The sequence below is a fragment of the Pithys albifrons genome, chromosome Z (genome assembly GCF_047495875.1).
Source record: "Pithys albifrons albifrons isolate INPA30051 chromosome Z, PitAlb_v1, whole genome shotgun sequence".
Classification (NCBI taxonomy): Eukaryota; Metazoa; Chordata; class Aves; order Passeriformes; family Thamnophilidae; genus Pithys; species Pithys albifrons.
In genome coordinates, this window is record NC_092497.1 from 27,838,696 (window position 1) to 27,858,250 (window position 19,555).

The 19,555-nt window shown below is 38.6% G+C and overlaps 1 protein-coding gene across 2 annotated transcripts in view; it reads right to left on the minus strand.

The window, feature by feature from the left end:
- The window catches only part of TNPO1 (transportin 1), a 70,001-nt gene that overhangs the window by 23,684 nt on the left and 26,762 nt on the right, over positions 1–19,555 (minus strand). For both annotated transcript variants that reach the window (XM_071581493.1, XM_071581492.1), the window contains exons 5-10: positions 11,754–11,903; positions 8,059–8,165; positions 6,826–6,959; positions 1,914–1,995; positions 1,116–1,238; positions 527–645 (exon numbers count right to left, since the gene is read on the minus strand). In XM_071581493.1, coding sequence (XP_071437594.1) covers positions 527–645; positions 1,116–1,238; positions 1,914–1,995; positions 6,826–6,959; positions 8,059–8,165; positions 11,754–11,903 — 715 coding nt within the window. The remainder of the gene's footprint in view (positions 1–526; positions 646–1,115; positions 1,239–1,913; positions 1,996–6,825; positions 6,960–8,058; positions 8,166–11,753; positions 11,904–19,555) is intronic.

Below are 19,555 nucleotides of genomic sequence, written 5' to 3' on the forward strand. Positions count from 1 at the left end.
TGAACTAATATCAGGTAGCAAAAGTATGAAGGAACAAATTGTACATGCTTCCTTCAAGCTTAAATTGTAATAGTAATTGATATAGAATTGGTTCCTAAATCTAAGACATATCATATTGTCTTATGCCTAAAATGAGGCACCCTTTGCATGACTGTGCACACAGAACCATTGCACAAAGATGTCAAGACATGTTTGTCATACACCAGGTATTACAGGCAATGTCATATGCAGATGTTTATTTTAGCTTAGGTGCATGTTAGCGTATCTTTGCATCCATGTGAAGTTTAACAGCTTGTTAAATTTGAGGTAAAGCACTCCAGTGACACAATTGATTCTGGAGTTCACTGGGTTTGAAATCCTCAGGTCTTCTCATTTTTACTATGCACAAGAACTAGCTATTGGAAAATTCTTCTAAGTATACTGCAAGCTATATACAGTCTGTATAATAAGAGTATCCAATAACAAGTCAACTCAAGTTTTAAGGTCACTGTCTGAAAGTAAATGAGTTGTAATTCCTAATACTTACTTAGTAAGATGCCGACATAATACATCTTTACAAATTGGCTGTTCAGCCAAAGTCAGCCAAAACTCACAAGCTTCCAAAGCCACATTTTCATCTTGGTCCTGGGTCCTTTGAAGCATGTACTACACAATATAAAAATAAATTACAAAATAGAGTATTAACGTTACAACTTTTTCATTAGTAGTTCAAAGAGCATCTCAGTTATATGAAATAACATGCCTTATCCTTGTTATGATCAACACCTCTGAAAAAATGACAGCTTCAATGTGCAAACTGGAGCAGTACCAGCACTAGTGCTAGATTTTTAACACAATCTTCTCACTTAGTGTCAAGCAGTGCCTGACTTTGATGCCAGACATTTTGGGATAATTATGTTAATGAAGAATAAACTGCCCCATGCACTGCCTGTCCAATACAGTATCAAGTTGGCAATTAGATAAAAAGAAAATTCTGCAATCTCAGTCTTGAAGGGAAAGGAAGAGTAGGCAACTGCAAGAGTAATACAGCTGTTCTGATGAATCCGTTTTATTTGTTAATACTGCTGCAACACCAAACAGGGGAATCCGGAGGCAATCTAGAAATCGAGACTCACCTCAACTATACTAATCATATGAGGAAGAAGGCGATCCATCCGAACTTCCAGCAACATTACCAGGGCACGACAAACATTTTTGCGTACTTCTGGCTCCTCATCCCCAGCCAGTGCAAAAAGATTCTGTTGGAAAATAGTAACAGCTGAAAAGCCTCAATTCATCAACTTGTATCAAAATTAACATCACTGGCAAACTAAAGTATGCAAATATGTACTCTCAGAATACCATTTTCTTTCTTAAAAACATGCTTTAGCAAATTAACTCTTCATATTCTCAATGTATTTTACACATAACTATGACACTGTGAAGTATTAACACTGGCACAACAACAATAGTTCCTGGATTATTTTATCTCCTAAATGTAAATTCCATCAGTAAACACAGAATTGTGTCAGCTATATACTGCAGCAGCAAATCCAATACTCTAAATATCCCAGAATCCTTCTCATCCATATTAAGTAGCAGTATTCAGACAGGCAAACAGGCCCAGTGACTAGCACTTTCCAGGACAGGTTAAGAGACTGCTGCTGTTACTTTTGCACCTTTACACAACTAGAGTTTCCCTCACTTATGAAAACGAAACAACTTTCAAAATACATTTTTTTGGGGGGCTTACCAAGTGGTCAACTCTGAGCACAAGCATACAGAATGCACTTCAATCCATGGGGTCTGAAGCTAAGAATGGGCAACCAGAAATGGGGAGTTTATGGGTAGAGGTGGTGGTAAAACAGTACAAAATTCTTGATAAATAAGATATGTCACTTGATTTAACCCCACAAACAAGAATACACACCTACCTCAATAAAAGAATCTATGTGCAACATAAGAGCTTGAGTTCTGCTGATGATAAATTGATTGACACATGCCACAGCATGAGACCTACAAATGTAACAGTTAAAAAATATATATTTTATGAATAAAAAACATTTTTAAACTGTACGTGGGCATCAAAACCATTAAACAATAATCTTCCAAAGGCAAGAGAGAACAAATCTACACATCTGTAGTCATACCAAGTAAAATTACTAACCTATATTTAAAAGTCTGCCTTACACTCTGATATACCTAAATATTCAGTAAATAGAAAACAGGGCAGGATGACTATCCCTGGCATATTTGTTCTGAGCAGTATGTTCTTTTTGAGTATATTATGATTGTGATCTTCTCAGATATTAATAATTCCATACAAGTCAACACTGTAAAATTTTAGAATGACCTTCTTCACTGTTAAGTATGCAACTGCCTTTGCAGTATTTTTAGAATTTAGTGAGACTAATGTGTCAGCAGTATAGCTATAGCTTAGAACAGACACACACTTCTAGTAGAATGCATACTAAAACACAGTAGAAATATTCTAAAAAAAAAAGCATTGTTCTATTACGTTTCATGTAAAGCCATTACTTACAGGTCTTTTTAATTCTCAGATCCAAAAGTCAAATTCTCAAAGTAGAGGCATAAGGCAAAACTATATGTAAAGCCCTTTGAAGATTCATTACAGTATTTTTACTACTGTAACTAAATATTTATTCTGTTCAGACATAAGACTGTCTCATAAAACATTGTTCAAAAGTTATCTTCTGATGGATTTAAAGTATTGCACTGACGCTACTAGTACTTTTCATACCTCAGCACTATGTACTCAAACTAGGCTGTGGGTCAGCAGGCAGCCTGCTTTAAACTTGAGACTGGTTTAACAGTCTGAAATCCAAGAACATTGTAGCATAGGGAAGAAGTGAGTGAGAGTATAATGCAGTAAGAAAAGGAACATATTATCTCCATCTCTCCCAACTTCAGAGAAGTATAACATTAGCTCAATTGGTTAGAGCATGGTGTTAAGAACACCAAGGTCACGAGTTTGATCCTTGTATGGGCCAATCATATAAGAGCTGGACTTGATGATCCTTGTCAGTCCCTTACAACTCAGAATATTCTGCGTAACTTACTAAGACCAAATTCACACTTTGTTACATATTATTCTTAGTGCACATCTTTTATAGGTGAGTTTCTAAACATATTAGAATTCTATCATGATATATTCAAAGTTAAATTCTTTCTTAGTCTTCATTATATACTACTCTTGGCAATTAAGAATTGTCACCTCCAAGTTTTCAAATCTTTAAATGTAATTTTCAAATAGGTGTTAAAAACACATTTCACAGACTCACTAAGAATCAAAAAATGGTTGTGGCTGGAAGACATTTCTGGAAGTCGCCTGGTCTGACGCCCCTGCTGAAGCAGGGCCACCTACAGCCAGTTGCCTTGGACCACATCCAACTGGCTATTAAATATCTCCAAGAATGGAGACTTCATCACCTCTCTGGACAACCTGTGCCAGGGCTTGGTCACTCTCACAGAAAAAAGTGCTTTCTGATGTTTGGAAGGAACCTTCTGAGTTTCTATTTGCAGTCACTACTGCCTATGTCACTTGGCACCACTGGAAAAAGCCAGGACATGACTTTTTTCCTCCCTTTCTTCAAGTATTGACATACATTGATGAGTCTCAGTGCTGACAGCCTTTCATCAGCCCTTTGCTGGACTCTTCCCAGTACATCCATGTCTCTCTTGCACTGCACAGTCCAGAACTGGACACAGTACTTTAGGTGTGGCCTCACTTGGAAGATGAAGGGAAGGATCACCTCCCTTAAACAGCTGGCAACACTGGAGCCCAGGATACCCTTAACCTTTTTTGTGCAGGGACACTCTGTTCACTCAGCTCTGGATAAAGACTACTGTTCTTTGTAATGAATATTAGAAATAATTTAATTCTGGATTTTTTCCTCTATGCTGTTATTTGGAGAGATTTAATACAGTTTCACAGTGAAAAGATGATGAGCCCATTTAATTTGATTCAGCTGAAAGTACAGTTAAAAGCAGAACCTTTTTCACAAAAACTCAGAAATTTTTGTCAAGCAAAAGAATTTTTACTCTTCCTTTGTTGAAGCCATTACAAAAGGAATGCAAAATTGTTATTTCTAATCAGAATATTGAACTGAAACCACAGCACTCAATTTTTCATAATTATATGCAAAAATTTAAAAGAAACAATTTGATTCTCAAAATCACTAGCTTATTGTATAAAAAGTTGAGATTGTTGTATTAGCTAAGCAGACAAACGTGGAAATTACTGATGAAAAAAAATGAAGGTTTTAAATAGATCTACAAACTGACAGCCTTGTTGGTCGTATAAGTAAAATTCACACATAAGACATACAGGTAACTGTATGTACGTATGTATGTATGGCCAGACTTTGCGAACGTAGATTTGGGAAGGGCTCTCCCCACGTGGGTGTGCCCTTCCAGCCTGCGCAGTGGACTTTTCAGGTGAGGCACAGCGTGCACAGAACTGGCCCCACCCTTTAACTCCTCAGGTTCATCTGCCACAGCCGAGCGAGCTTGGACGGTGATAGTGAAGTCCTCAGGACTAGAGTCTACAGCCCCCTGCATTCCCAGGAGGTCTCCCATCCAAGCACTAACCGAGGCTGACCCTGCTCAGCTTCCGAGATCTGATGGGATTGGGTGTCAGGGTGGCACTATTTAACTGCCTAGGTAACTGTAAGTACAACACTCTGTAAGTGTGTGTTATATTGTAGTTCTCTCTTAATTTTCTCTTTTCTGTATAAATACATGTAGTTAGTTTCAGCATAAACCTGGTTCTGAGGGGTTTTTTCCCTCTCCCTCTTCTTTTCCCCTTAGCTGGCTCAACCCAAGACAGATAAATGGTGCGTTGGCCGGGAAACGAAGGACACTAGCAAGTGTCCCGGAAAGTTGGCAAGGTTCCCAGGACCATTGTTATAGAAACATTCCTTGATATCTGCAGTGCTTTGGTACATCTAGAACAAATAAGATAAAAAAAAATGGTCTCTTGCCACTGGATGCTTGTTTTATTCCTTGTACTGACTGTTTTTGTGACTTCAGACAGCTCAACTTGTACCTGCTGTGAATGTAGCCACTGCAAGGTGAAGCCTTACAGCCAAAGCAAGCTGTCTTTCTCTCCTGCCTCACCTCAACAGAGAGCAAACCCCATGCATGAGTCACATGGTGAACTGTCGTCCTGCCTGTGTGACCAGGTGAAAGACATGAGGAGGTGGGACAGTGCATCTACTTCTGTGCTTGAAGTCCAGGTATGGATATCAAAATGTAAGAAAACAGGTAAAAAAATTGTCCACATGCTGAAGCAGAGATCCTCCCAGAACGGAGCGAAGAATAGCAATTAAGCCGCCCTGCCTCCAGCCAAGAGGAGGAGAACAACCAAGTCTACTGGAACTGCTGAACCAAAAAACTAGCCAAGACTGTACCTCTACATTGACTTGTAGATGACAGCCAGTGCCCCTCTGAGGGTAGCTGGACCAATAGAAGAAGATTAATTGAAGCATAGAGAGGCCCATGTGGGCTGTTAGTGTGTGGCAGGACACTGCTGCTTGAGTAGAATCTGTGGAGATTCATCATATGGATGTTCATGTGCCCAAAGGCTGAGCTAATAAGGAACATCATACCTGGACTAGCATAAGGGAGAGTTGTTCCTGGCTCAATCGGCCCAAGATGCCTCAGCCACCTGTAGGGTGGACGAGGCCGAGGGGTGGATTTAACCATGGACATTATTTCCAAGGTTATCTGCTATTGTGAAACCCCTGAGAAGGGGATGGAGACCCCAGTGTGAGGATGGAAACCCCTGAAAAGGGGATATAGACCCCTGAGAAGGGGATGGAGACCCCAGTGTGAGGATGGTGACCCTAATGAGGGTATAGTGACCCCTATAAAGGGGATGGAGACCCTAATGAGGATATGGTGACCCCTGGAAAGGGGATGGGATGATCCCAGTGTGTGCCTCAAGGACATTTAACCTTGAAGAAAAAAAGGTAACTTGCATTTTGAGTTCTGTGTTGCAGGACATAAACCATCAGATGAAGAAAACCTGAGCTGAACTGGTGTTAGTGTTCAATGATGAACTGTTTTTCCTGCCTGAAGTACCTACCCCATCCTAATGGACTATTGCCTACAATATGGAGGGGTGGAAGACAGCCCTGGAAAGAACAAGGACTGTTGAAGCGTGGGAATAAATAGATGTAGACTTATAGAATATAAGTTTGACGTCATTTGGTATGAAATAAGGGGTGGAAGTTGTAGTAGTTTAGCTAGGCCTGAAATTAGCAGGCTCAGAGAATCTATGTGGATTGGGAGAGAGCTATCACCTGACTGAGTAACCAAGGAAGTATTTCATGCCAGATGACGCAAACTTAAGATATGGGGCAGCAGTGGGAGGTGTTAGTTCAGTTCCGTCATGGCTGCACCAAGAGGAGGACATCTTGCAGCTCCTCTACTGTGCTAGGCCCTGCTCTGGCTGCTGCTGCCTGCATTTTGTTTGAGTTCAGGGAAGGAGAAATATTTTGTTGTTATACTTTCTCTTTCTTGCAGGGTGCCTTTTAGAGTACTTATAGCTCTAGAGTAATACACTTTGTATTAACTGGGGAGTGGGAAGTTATTTCTTGTTATACATAACTTGTGTAAGTGTGTGTTATATTGTAGTTCTCTCTTACTTTTCTCTTTTCTGTATAAATACATATAGTTAGTTTCAGCACAAACCTGGTTTTGAGGGTTTTTTTCCTCTCCCTCTTCTTTTCCCTTTAGCTGGTTGGGGGGGAGGAGAAACCCTTTTCACTCTTTCCTGGACAGTTGGCGTTTTGCCAGCTCAACCCAAGACAGTAAACCTACCGTATTTTTGGACTGCTGTGCTTGAAGAACTGTAAGAACTTAGGTATCATGATATTGAGTGGCCGGTCCAACACATCACTATCTAAAATTTCAGCAGAATCTTCACAAATTTTCTGAAGAGCGCCAAAAGCACCCTGTTTAAAAATAAGTAAATAAAAAAATAAATATCTTTCACACTCTGAAGAATGCCAGATTTCAGACTTTGTATACAATCAGTAATTTCAGCACAATGCAGTAAATGTAGCTACTTAACACTGTAAATGCAGCTCACTAAATATGAATTAAACTGAAATATCCCTAAAGGTATTTTATTTAAACCAACATCTGCCAGTTCTCAAGCTGGGTGAGTCAATAACAGGTAAGTGGTAATTTTAGTTTAAGCATTCAATGCTCAACTATTCAATCGTATTTTAAAGAATGTTTAAAAGGTAGCTCTTATTTGAGAAACAAGTAGAATGGGGCAGGAGTATCCAACATAATGACATGTATAATTGTATTTGTTTTCATGATTTGTTATGGGCCAAAACAGAGATGACAGCCAATCTTTCATTTTCAAATGTCTTTTTTTTCTTTTTCTGAGAGAAAGCAGCACTAAAACACTATATGACAGCATGGAAACTTGGACCATATGTCATCTCTGAGGACCACGTTATATAACATGTTTCACATACTTTCACGGAGACAGAATCAAGTAATTCAAATGGTGTGAACACAATTTCTATTTTTTTTACATTAGACACTTTTTTCGTCATAGTTTAAAACAGTTATTTACATACTTTCCTCCCTACAGACTGAACAAAACAGTTCATTTCACCTTGACACAGCAATCACACATCATTTTTCTAGATTAAGTTACAATAAGAATGAACACTATTTTTATGTAAGAGAAAATTCAGGGTCAACTTAATGATGCTGATGATGCCTAAAATATTAGACATTACAGAGTAGTAACTTCAGGACACTTCTCAGCTGAGATACTATGACTACCCATCTGCAATCTCATTCTGCTTTTATGCAAAGAAAACAAATTCATTTCAATGAACAGTAAGAACATGGACTGCAGGTAGAAGTAAAAGTATCAAATCTGAGCCACTGTCCTCCAAGAGCACAAGGACATGTATAAAGACATGCAGACGTGCACACAGTACTATACATATACACAAGTCTCTGTAAAGAGAGATATAACTAATCAAATTGAGATGATATTATTTTATTTTCCATAGATCTCCTTACCTCACAGGTATTGTAATCTTCAGAATCCAAAAGGCTGCAAAGCTTTGGCAAGAGTTCTGGCCAGTTCTGTAATTCTCCTTTTGAGGCAATGGTTGTTATCAGAATGCCTAAAGGAAAGAGACGAATGAAGGAAATGAGATCTTACATACTTTCACATGGTACATATCAATTCTTCTTATTTGTCTCCTCTCAGATATCCTAGAAATTAAGAAATTTCTTCTTTTGTTAAAAACTGGTATGCATAAAAAAAGGAACTACATTGAATTGCAAATGTTATTTGAAGGGCTTTGAAAAGCAAAGGTGGGTTGCTCCTTCTTGCCACCATGAAGGGCTCAGACATTAGAAATCAAGCACAAAGTAACTTCACTTAAGGAAACAATAATTTATAACATTTATACATATATATAGAACATAATTAATAACACGGCAGGGCTCTAAAATTTACTTAACACTGTACAAATCTGGACTTCCAATATACAGTATCCATTTCCAGTTACCTCTTCTTTGTTACAATACAAAGGAATGAATGTGGAATCTGTCAAAATAACTTTACAACCATGATAATTATGTGTTCACAACTTTACTGTGTTTACACAAAACATTAAAGACACATTCCAAGACGAAGATATCTCTACTAAGAGCTTAAATGTTAAGACAGGTCATCCTGTGATGTGCTGTGCGATCCAGGAAAGAGACAGGTCAGCCCAAAGAGTCACTAATTCTGTATTCAGAAATCCCAGGAAAAACTAAATAGGGGACAGGAATAAGGCAGGCTGCTTATCGAAGTGTGACTGAGTTTGTAGGAGTCCTTTTTGCCTTAACACAAAATGAAACAAGGTAGCATAATTGTGCTACTGGCAGTTACTTTTAATGAGTACGAACACAGAAGAAGATACTACTTGATACTACTACAACCAGTACTCTCTCAAGTGAGAAGTGATCGGAAAAGCTTCCCAAGCTTCTTCATTGAGCTAATCATAACACACCATTTTTCTTTGGAATAAAATGTTAAAATTCTTGTTAAAGACACAAGAACAAAGGACAACATTACAGAGCAAAGGACATTCTGGACAGAACACACAGTAACTAAAAAATATTTTGCATCATGTTTTCTTTGATGCAATAAGCTTGAGAACCCACAAAGGGCAAAAATTCAGGCAGAGCCCAAATACAATTTTACAGCCCTGGAAGTAGTTTCTATCCATTTCTCTTAATAATTGCAAATGAATTAAAAGGATTCCCAAAAGCCTATGGAGATCTATGGAGTCTTAAAGACAGCATGTTTCCTGAATATTATAATCCTGCAAAGAACATCACATGCATTAATAGAAGATACTTATTTTACTGCTCCTAGATCTTAATGATCCACTTGTTTTTTGTTTTGTTTTGTTATGTTGTGGTTTTTTGGGTTTTTTGTTGGGTTTTTTTTCTTGCTTTGGGTTTTTTCTTTTTTGTTTGTTTTTAAATAACAAATTAAATTTCTTGCCTCCTAGTCAACATACTTAATTTACAAAGTTCCCTCTTTTACTTAGATCTGGTACAAGTTTGTTTGTAGACTTCACACAAGTTCAAAAACAAACATAAGACTGAAATTCCTGGACCTCCTCTGGACTAACATGTGACAGAATTGTATTACAAGTCTCAAAGGTGTAGGTAGTTTTGAAAAAAGAGTTGGTTGAAGACATATATCAAAATAATAATCAAAGTAAAGAAATAATCAATTTAGTAGCCTGAAACTTTTTAACCTAGACAGGCCCTTCCTTCTGACCAACATACTAAGCTGCAAGGTTAGTAAAATGAAACTCAAAGTATTTATAAAGATGGTCTTTTACATGTAATTAACTTAAAAACAGTACTACATGATCTGTTGATATTTCACTTGACAAATGTGAAATCTAAATAAATATAGCAACTCAGCTAATTAAGCAGAACAAACTTCAGAGGGATGTCAGAAATCATTAAAAACGTAATTGAAAACTTACTACCATGCTCATTCTTCTCAGCAAGGTGACTTCTGAGGATAGGATTAATCAGCTTTCATCACAAAGGAGAGTAAACCCTGCATTAAATCTCTAATTCTCTATTTTGATGTACTCGCTCATCTTGGTCTCAGAATTCCTGAGATTTTATTTGCAACTGGCTCGTTATATTGATAGTGTTTGAACTGCAAAACTCAATACTCATCAAAAAGAGCAGCTCTAACTTGCACATGCAAACTCATGCTAAGAAAGCAGTCTAGGTAGGTAATAACATATTTACACCTAGCTACTACAAAGAAACCAGGGGCTACCCAACTGCTGTCATTACTAAGAGAGACAGCTACAGAGATCCAACAATTCAAACAGAGAGTGCGAAGTACATGCTAAACAGCAATGTTGATGTAAGCATACAGTTCATTCAGGTGCTCCTCATCTTCTGAGTTCACACATGCTAAATAATCCCTGTAAGGATCATTTAAATCTGAACAATATTTGAGCTACTAATCCACAAGCATTGCATACCAGGAGAAATCAAAGCTTGAAAACATACAATCCCCACCTCCCTCAAAAAATAACCACACAGATTGTCAACAAACAACCCTAAGACAGCAACCCAAATAGAGCTGGAATATATTCTTTAGTCAGATCCATTGTACTCCACTGAAAACGCTCATGAACAAAAAAGTGGCTCTTCGACAACCTGAAATCCAGAAAGCACCTGCCACTCAAAGACTTTTTTCTAATGTCATTAGGAATATAATACATTATTAAAGTTCATAGTAAAGCAGTTTCACGAATGACAAGACAGCAGGAAAAAGCTAGGAAGTGACTATTTTTCTCTAGTCTATAGTCCATAACCCAAATGTCTGGACAAGGAATCCTACAGAAAAAGCAAAGGATTCTAAAGTAACAGTAACTGGTAGGTTATTTTATAAGAGCAGCCAGCTGATGCAAGCTGAATTTCTTTCTGAACTGGCACCCATCCCCATTTTCTCTACAGTATTCAAGTATATATTTTATATTTTTCTAGTTTTTGAGCAGACAAGGAAAATTACTACAATATTGCAGGAAATCACATTCACAAAGAGCAGACAGAAAAGCAACTTAATCTTTAAGTAAGTAAAAATTATACAAATATATATATGATTTATGAAAGATGTGTACCAAAACAAATATTTACGAAATCAGAATTTTATGATTCTAGGAAGTTCTGTACTCCACACTTTATTTGCTGCTTTCTGATAGAAGATATTTAAGAACAGAACCTTCTTATGTGAATGTCTTATGCAAGGTATGATGATTCCCTGAAGGGATGGGCATGTGTGTACATATGGGGGTTGGGTGCAGAAAATCAGCTAAAAGAAGTGTTCAATTGATGCAATCAGAGTATGAAACAGTTAAGTCAGACCTTTAGTTAAGTTGGCAGCAAGCTCAATTTTAGTAGATTCAAAAAAACTTACGTTCAGTTACATTTCAATAAATATGAACTGCATTGCTATATCACTTCTAAGATAATGGGCATCAAAAGTGTGACTTTTTATACTGACAGTAAAGAAAAATATCATTCAAAATGGAGAAATGTATCATGAAAACATGCGACAATTATCAGAGGCAAACAGTTTGAGGAGTTTAGTAATCTTCATGTCACTAGTGCAGCTCTCACCCATATCAGTAACATTTTCAGTATGAAGAAGACAGCAGTAAGAGCAAACTTACCTACAGTAGCTCTAATTAATGGGGAGGAATCACCAATGTTGTTCAGACATTCACTTTTGATGAAGTCAGTTACCCCATTTGGAAAGTTGTGAAAATGTGCTTTTACATTATTCTTCAAGATAAGACCACTCAAGGAACGTGTTGGCTCATCTGCAACAGAAAGCAATTACAGTCAACCTTCAGTCAGTTCATAGGAATAAAGCAGATTTTCAGAACAACACAAAAACATCAAAGCTTATATAGAGATATTAATCTTCATTTCCTTATCTCTCCTTCCAGCTACATCCAGCAAACCTTTTCAGGTCCAGAGTACACGAATCAGAGGACTGGGCAATTACCAAGTGTATGAAGTTCAACAAGAGAAACTGCCGGAATCTACACCTGGGATGGGGGAGCCATGAATGTATGGACAGACTGGGGAATGAGAGGCTAGAGAGCAGTGCCATGGAAAGGGACCTGTGGGTCCTCGTCAATGGCAAGTTGAAAATGAGTCAGCAGTGCCCTGGCAGCCAGGAGGGCCAAACATGTCCTGGGGGGCATCAGGCACAGCATCACCAGCTGGTTAAGGGAGGAGATTGTCCTGCTCTGCTCTGCACTGGGGCAACCTCACCTTGAATGTTCTGTGAAGTTTGAGGCACTACAACCTAGGACAGCTATTAAGAATTAGAGAGAGCCTAAGAGAGGACAACGAAGGTGGTGAAGGGCCTTGAGGGGAAGCTGTATGAGGAGCGGCTGAGGGCACTTGGTCTGTTCAGCCTGGAGGGAACTGAGGGGAGACCTCACTGTAGTGATAACTTCCTTGTGAGGGGAAGAGGAGGGGCAGGCACTGATCTCTTCTCTGTGGTGACCAGTGACAGGACCAGAGAGAAAGGCTTGAAGCTGTGTCAGGGGAGGTTTAGGTTAAATATGTGGAAAAAGTTCTTCACCCAGAGGGTGTGGCTGGGCACTGGAACAGGCTCTCCAGGGAAGTGTTCACAGCACCAAGGCTGACAGAATTCAAGAAGTATTTGGATAGTAATTTCAGACACGTGGTGTGGTTCTTAGGGTGTCCTCTGCAGGGCCAGGAGTTGGCCTCAATAATTCTTGTTGGTCCCCTCCAACTTAGCATATTCTGTGATTGTGCAATATGCTTTTCATATTTATTCAAAATTATAATATTGGTATTACAAACTCTACATTTTAAGAGAAATTTTTGAATAGACATATAGGGAAGGAATATATCTGAAGTGAAGGGATACAGGAGAGTCATTAAAGAGTTTAGTCAGCAAAAGATATTCAGACATTTTTATTATACTGCCTGGCTTGCTGCAACACTGATACTCCAAGGAACTGGTGACAAATCTGCTTTCACCATAGTAAGATAGAGAAATGATGTAGGGACTATGCCATAAAACCTCAACAGAAATACAGTGTTCAGTTTTTCTACAAAATAAGGTCCTGTAATCCCTTCAGAAATGAGCTATTCTATTGATCTATTAAATTAATAATTAGAGAGAGAAGGAAAATAAAAATCTTTAAACAGTGTTAAGACATGAGTGTTACACAGTGTGAGCCATAAGAAAAATGCAGCCAGAATTGACCTGAACTGAGTAAGAATTTAAGTTCAAGCAACAGTTTCAGTTTTTCTCACTGGGCTTTCTTTACGTTACTGGCCCAAATGGAGTAACGGAAAAAGAGCAAATAAGATTTTTCATTTGTAGTGGAGCAGCTTCATGGTTGGTTATTCAACCAAGGGCAGGAGTAACTTGGTATTACTTCTGAAATATGCTGAAAGTGAGATCAGAATATTCTATATAGAAAGCATTAGTTTACAGTGTAAGAAAATCTAAATTTACAGTTAATAGCAACCCTAATCAGCACTGGAAGCTACTTTAAATCAGCACTTTATCCACTTGTTTAAATTTTTGTATAAAGTGCTGATTTTGGCAAAATAAGGAAAATTCTTTTGTGCCAAGAATTAGTTTACACATGAATCTATTCCAGCCCTTCAAAACTATTCCTATACCAACAGAAATAAGGATAAGCAAAGTACGAGATAATAACTTTAAAATATAAAGTATTTTCAAACTAAATTTACTGCATCACAACACCAAGACTCTCAGTACACCACAATGTCTGACTGACAGGCACTGGACACTTTATACTGTGGTCATATGCTTGTTAGAATAGAAACACCACTTTTCAGAAGTGAGAGGTTTATTTGGCTGATCAGAAATTAAAGTTCATTTTAATAAAAATATTTTGAATTCCAAAACCAGACTGCCATCATATACTTTTTAATCTTGTTTTTATGTTCATTTCAGTTCTCATAGAGAAGATTTAGTTATAATGCTCCACAACTATGAATGTATTGCTATACAAACAAATATCTTCTTAAAATTCAGTAGCTTTGAAAAGCACAAAGCCACACAATGAATACATATTTGAAACAATTCTACAACTTTACCTATGCTATACATTTTAAATACTCAGCAACTTCTAAACAATGTAAAAAATCAAGGGCCAGAAACTGTTCTGGGAGAAGGAGGGAAGAAAGGGCTTATTATGTTAAATAAAATACTAAAGACTCTATCCATGGACAAATTCTTCCCAATTACAGAACTTATTTGTGAACTATGACAAGTATTAACATTGCTACTTTGTAAGTCAAATCAAGTAATTTTGTAATTGTTTAAAAAGTTTCAAAGCTATCATTACTAAAGATAATGTAGAGAATGACTGAAATAAGTTATCACTTGAACTCTTGATCAGTCTCAGGTTTGCTTGACATATTCTCTGTATTGAAAGTAAAATCTTCACATAACGCTTATGCCAATATAGTATGTCAAACTCTCATTGCTTTACATAACTGTTATCAATTGATAAGTACACACATCTTCAGGAAATCCAATCCTCCATGAGTTATTACTGTGATTTAAAATTGTGCCTGGTGAGAAAAGAAGCCAAAGGATTCCTCCTTTTATTTCCACGTTTTAAAACTCTTGCAAGCCACAACAAACCAGCAGCAGCCATAGACACCAAATACAGTAATTACTGTAAATCTGTATCAGCTATCATTGTCTTCTTGGAGTAAAATAAATCAAAGTGACAACCAAAGCCTGATTAGAACACAGTAAATTAGCCATTTTTAGAATGAACTCTAGAATGAAAATACTAAGTAGTGCGTTAAGGAAAAACATTAATCTTTTAGAATGCCTGGCTACAGCCACAAAAGGGACAAGGCAACCTTCAATTTAACCACACAGAGATACACACATTTTTAAGCTCCTTGTGTCAGAAATAGATTATTCAGCCAGTTTAGATAAAAATTAAGGTCACACTGAGGTGAAATTTCAGGACCATTCTTTTTCTTCATTAATTATCCTATGGTATGCTGCAGCATGAAACATCTTTAATCCAGGCCTTTACTCAACATAACAGAAAGACTATTCTTCATAGCAGGTGATTAGCCCACAAATCTGCAACAAAGATTCCATGAGATTCATAGTGGAAGTTGCATCTCTGACAAATGAAAAAGAAGTAACCAAGGAGAAAAAAGAAGATGGGAAAGAAAAAGCAAAACAATTATCACCAAACTGAGAGATGACAAGCAAAAATCATCAAGGAGGACTGTGCTAAACACCGAACACTTGAGCCAGAGACACAGCACAGAATATGATACTTGAGCATTTAAAAAAAAACCAAACAAACCACACTATAATCAAAATCTTAGTTTGAGAAAAAAATCTTCTGATATGACTGCACAAGAATATTTATGGAATTCAGAATGTTCAATAACTTGACAGCTGCATTGTCAGAAGATAGTAGGTCTGGATAGAGTTCTTGCTGTAACACCAATGTTACAAACTGACATCCTAAAAGCTGAGTAAGACACTCCCCAGTCTTCATAGATTCTGTGATTAGCTCTGTCAGCCATGTGCTTCAGCCATCAAAAAAGCTCACAGTCTGGCTTCATTCTATCTCAGTCAACTTGCAACTGACAACATTAAGTACAAGAAAAAGAAGGAAAGTGAAGCAGACCTCTGGCATTTGGTATCATCTTCAGTGCCTAAACAGTTTAACAGTTGAAGACTCCTCTCTCACATTGCCTCATGTTACAATAAAAACATGTTGCATGTAACCACATAACATCACTTGGTATTCAGTAAATTTTCAATTGCTTCAAAGAGCAAATGGATGCATATACACATCCAAAGTGTGTCCTCAAACAGTCATATTTTCTCTAATAAGAGTTTGTATGACACAGGACTTATATGTGAAAGTAACAAGGTTTTTGTGGCTCAAGACCAGGTATGCATATGTTTGACCATGCCTTTTAGAATCACAGAATAGTTTGGGTTGAAAGGAACCCGTAAAGGTTATCTCATCCAACATCTTCAACTAGGTCAGGTTGCTGGCCCATCCAATCTGATCTTGAATGTTAATGGGGCATCCACAACTTTTCTGGGCAACCTGTTCCAGTGTTCTACTACCCACATTGTAAAAAACTTCTTCTTGTATCCAAATTAACCAACCCTCTTTTAGTTTAAGATCATTGTATGTTGTCCTATCATGCCTTGTCCCTGCTAAAGAGTTTGCCCCAGTCTTCCTTACAGGCCCTCTGTTAAGTACTGAAGGCTGCCATAGGGTCTGCCCAAAGCCTTCTCTTTTCCAGGCTGAACAACCCAAGCTCTCTCAGCCCTTCCTCATAGTAAAGGTGCTCCAATCCTCTGATTATCTTTGTGGCCACTCTCAGGACCTGCCCATGCCAGTAGTTAACAAAAAGAAGTAGTTAACTGCTGATCACTTGGGTGGGGGCAGGTTGTCTCCTTTGTTTTTGGGGACATTTTTTGCATTCTTAGCTCAGCGAACGCAGGAGTGGTGTGTGTGCTGCCGAGGAGGGAAGCTGTGGTTTTCTTTTCTCCTGCTCCTGCTGCTGGCTTCTTGCTGAGCCGCTTCTTTTCTCCTCGTCATGGTTGTTCTCCTGGTTCCTGCATTTGGGGTCTTGGCCTCTGCTCCAGTCTCGCCGCTGCCTTCAGCGTCACGGCCTGCCTGCTCCGGCTGGGGCAGTGACTCGGGAGAGAGAGGTTTGCAGTTGCTTTCCAGGACACGCGGAGGTTCCCCACTTTCAGCTTCCTTTCTCCATTTGGGACAAGAGACACAGAGTTCATCTGGGAACTCCCCCCGCTGCTAGCTGGGCTGTGACACTGATACTGCTTCATAAGTATAACTCTTCTCCAGGAGGAAACTTGCCGGTGTGGGGATTGTTGTTGTGGTTGTTGTTGGTTTTTTTCTTTTTTCTGTGGCATTGGGGAAGCGGTTTTGCTCTGATCTATTTATAGTTATACCTACATTATATACATATATATATATATATCAGTTAAGAACAGTTATCCTTCTTGTATGCATTGTCTGATTAAAGTTTCTTTTCTTAAATTTGATAAAGAGTGGCATGATTATTGTAGAGGAAGGAGGGCAGGGGAGGGGAGGAGAGGGAGAGGGAGAGGGAGAGGGAGAGGGAGAGGAAGAGGGAGAGGAAGAGGAAGAGATCAAGTCAGAGAGGAAGAAAGGGCAAGGGGTGTCCAGGCACTGGAGCAGATTCCCCTGCAGCCTGTGGTGAAGACCATGGTGAGACACTATGTCCCAATTGCAGTCCCTGGAGGTCCATGGGTCCATAGATACTCACCTACAGCCACAGAGAACCCCACAACAGAGTAGATGGATGCCCAAAGGAGGCTGTGACCATGTGGGAACACACAGAAAGATTTCACATTGGAGCAGTTTGTGGAGAACTGTAGCCTGTGGAAAGGACTCATGTTTGAAAAGTTTGTGGAAGACTGTTTCATGTGTGAGGGACCATGCTCTGAAGCCAGAGACTAGTAGGAAGAGTCCTCCTCCTGAGAAGGAAGGAGCAGCAGAGACAACATGTGATAAACTAATAACAACCTCCATTTCCTGTCCCCCTGCACCAGTGGGAGACAAACTGGGAATAAAGTTAAGCCCTTTATGAAGTGAGGGGTGGGAGGAAAGGTGTTTTTAAGATCTGACTTTATTGCTCATTACCCCATTCTGATTTATCGGTAGTAAATGAACCTAATTTCCCAAGTTGAGTGAGTCTGTTTTGCCCAAGACAGAAACTGGAGAGCAATCTCTCCTTGTACTTATCTCAGCCCTTCAGACTTTTTTATATTCTTTCTCCCATGTCTAGCTGAAGAGGAGAATGACAGACTGGCTTTCATGGGCACCTGGCATCCAGCCACATGAAGCCACTACAATTAGTTCTGGAAAGTTCTGTATGCTACCTACTAACAAACACATCTCAATCAGAAGACCAAAATTTGTACATCTCTACAGGTTTGCAAAACCAGGAAAAGTTTAAAGAACTAATCCTCTGATTTCACTCCTACTTTCAGCTTCTCTACCAAACCTCCACAAACTGGTCTCTTAGCACTTTTCCTCTTTCATGTAATTTTATGTATAGTCTCCTGATCCAGTAGTTAAATCAGTGCTAGAATCCTATTAGGAGCAGAAGAATCATTAATAAGAAACAGAGATGCAGTGTGATGAGAGTGTGATTCACTACAAGGTCTCAGACTATGTAACAAATATAGGATAACACTGTAGTTTGAGAACTTTTGAAAGTAACAACATTATCTCTCTTTGGTATTTACTTTTTGAGGGTGGGAAGAAGAATGACAACACAGACTTTTGCACTAAAGTGAATATGAAAAGGAAATGATGAGGTTCCCAATGGAACTTGCTTAGACAGCACCTGGCAGTGAAGGAATATGGACTTAGACTTATTAATCTATCTGAAAAAACTACCTGGTCAGATAAGTAGAAGTTTTGTCACTCTCTGAATATATCAAAGGTGAATGGTATTGTGGTAGTTTTGGCTTTAGTTTTAGCTAGGCCTCAAATTAGCAGGCTCAGAGAATCTATGCAGATTAGGAGAGACAGGTATCATCTGACTTAAGCAACCAAAGAAATATTTTGTACCAGGTGACACAAAGCAGAGATATAAATAAAGGAGAGTAGGAGGAGTTTCTCAGTTAGCATTACGGCTGCAGTGAGACAGGACACACTGCTGTCCTGCTGCGCTGGGCCTTGCTGCTGCCACTGTTACATTACATTTTGTTTTAATTTGGGGAAGTGAACATTTTATTGTTATTCTTTCTTTCTGTTCCTTGTTAAGTGTCTTTTGGGGTGCTTTATGGTTCTAGAGTGATGGAATCTGGTTTTGGTGGGATGTAGAAAATTGTTATATCTAACTTGTGTAAATGGGTGTTATAGTGCAGTTTTCTTTAAATTTTCTCTTTTCTGCATAAATATACATAATTAGTTTGAGTTTAAACCTGGTTTGAGTTTCAAGGTTTTTTTTCCTTTCTCCCTTTTCTCAACAGGAGGGGGAGGGAGGCTGACACTGTATTGGGCAGTTGGTATTTTGTCAGCTCAACCCAAGACGGGTTTATATTAAAACATGTGACAATCTATCACTTGAACAGCTGTTGGTAGAAGGATTCCCTGGATGAGTAAAATAAGGCTGTGTTATTAGATCGAGTAATTCAGAATCCTGTTCAAACTGTTGAGTATTAGAAAACATAAAACACAGGAGACTCACAAAATTGGTGCTGTATATGGTGCTGCACAGTGGAAATTTTGACTGCTTCTCCTTCTGTCTGTATCCAATAGGTACAGCTTAATAGAAAGTTGTGTGGCAGCTTGCAAGTATAAGTCTTGTTTTAAGGCCAGACTGCTTTGTTTCTCTGATGCCCTTGCCAGTAAGGCTTCTTCCCCTATAACACTGTCCTGGGTTGAGCTGG